The following is a 1617-nucleotide window of genomic DNA, read 5'->3' as shown; positions in this document are numbered from 1 at the left end:
CTGGGAGAATTCGGAAATGCAACGTTTGGAACAGCAGCTTCCCTACGACTTTAAAATAAATGCTGTGCTTCACTGTAAACGTTGTGTACTCTTGTTCACCAACATGGCCTAACATCCTAAAACCCACACAGCTTCCCTACATGAAGCGAAGAGGTGAACTATGAAGTCGTGCTCTGAGTTTCTGTGTCTCTTCTTTCAGAGATGTTGTCTGGCTGTATGGAGAGCCTGCTCAGCACCTTCTCAGGACCGCTACCTTCAAGCAGGCCTCAGCTGGAGACCATGAAGCACTGTGGGTACAGCATGGAGCACTTCAACCAGGGCCTCACTCCCCCTCAGATGCCTGGAGATCACATGAACCCCTACGGTAGGCAGCATGAACACTCTGCTCATTACTGCTGTAGAAAAGGCCTTCTTATTACAACCACCTCAGAATTGTTTGACTCTCCTCATCTTCTGACAAAGACTAGCAGTCATTTCTGCCCAGTCCTGCTGACAGGACTGAGATCAGGGCTTCCCAGAGTCTATTCCACTCATTGACTGATTTTAGCTGATTTAGAGCTGCTCCTGTCTGTCTGTCCGTCTGTCTGTCTGTGCATGAAGACTCATGCTGGCTCTGTCATCTCTGAAGGCTTTTTTAGCCATAGAAGTAGTTCCTATGCAGGCAGTATTTTAGCATCATCAGTAGCCTCTATAGAATGCCTTATTTGGTTGCTTCATTCAACAGACTCATGGTCCACAAACAGATCAAACTCTTATTTCCGTTGTCCTAGCCGTTATCATTGTCATTTTCCACTTCACCCAGAACGGGTCATGGGGTTACTCCCAGACTTCCCTCTATCCAGAGTCCTCCTCCTGCTCCTCCCAGGCCAGATGACACAGTCCCCCCATGGTGTCCTGGTTCTCCTCCTGGTTCTCCTCCTGGTGGGACGTCCCTGGAACCCCTCAAAGGGAGGCGTCCATCAGATAAAGATGATCCTCAGCTGACTCCTCTGGAGGAGAAGCAGCTCTACTCTGAGCCTGATGACCCGGCTCCTCACCCTCTCTCTGAGGGAGAGCCCAGCCTCCCTGCAGAGGAAGCCTGGATCCAGGATCTGGTTCTTTGGGTCCTGATCCAGATTAATGACCATAGGTGAGGGTAGGAACGTAGATCGAACCTTAAACCAGAGCTTTGGCTTTTCTCTCAGCTCTGAACCAGAGCAGACGGAGCAGCGTCTGCATTAAAGCTCCCGCTCCATGCTTCCTTCAGTCCTGAACGGGACCCCAAGATACTGGAACTCCTTTACTTGAGGCAGGAATCCCCCCCCCCCAGCCTGAAGAGGACCAGCCACCTTTGTCTGGCCTAGAACCAGAACCAGAACCACGGTCTTGGACATGGAGGAGTTTCATGAGAGTTCATTTATATATAACCTGGAAGCTGCTGCTGCTGCAGTGCATGCTGGGACAGCTGTCAGTCTGGAGAACAGACAAGTCTGCTCTGATGCATGCTGGGTAAAGAGGGAGGGGCCGGAACAACATCTGGGGTCTTTCTTGTTCTTGTGAATTGGAACAGTGCTAAGGCTGAGGCTCCATTTCTTCCACACTTTCCTGTGTTCTTCTCAGGAACGTACTTGGCAGGAC

General features: G+C 50.6%; 1 protein-coding gene across 1 annotated transcript in view; it reads left to right on the top strand.

The window, feature by feature from the left end:
• LOC107104009 (LIM homeobox transcription factor 1-beta.1-like) overlaps positions 1 to 1617 on the top strand; it is a 12237-nt gene that overhangs the window by 9058 nt on the left and 1562 nt on the right. The window contains exon 3 of the mRNA XM_015403893.1: positions 200 to 364. Within this exon, the coding sequence (XP_015259379.1) occupies positions 200 to 364 (165 nt within the window). The remainder of the gene's footprint in view (positions 1 to 199; positions 365 to 1617) is intronic.

The sequence above is a fragment of the Cyprinodon variegatus genome, unplaced genomic scaffold (genome assembly GCF_000732505.1).
Source record: "Cyprinodon variegatus isolate N-32 unplaced genomic scaffold, C_variegatus-1.0 Scaffold1589, whole genome shotgun sequence".
NCBI classification, from domain to species: domain Eukaryota; kingdom Metazoa; phylum Chordata; class Actinopteri; order Cyprinodontiformes; family Cyprinodontidae; genus Cyprinodon; species Cyprinodon variegatus.
This window is presented reverse-complemented; position numbering and strand designations above follow the sequence as displayed.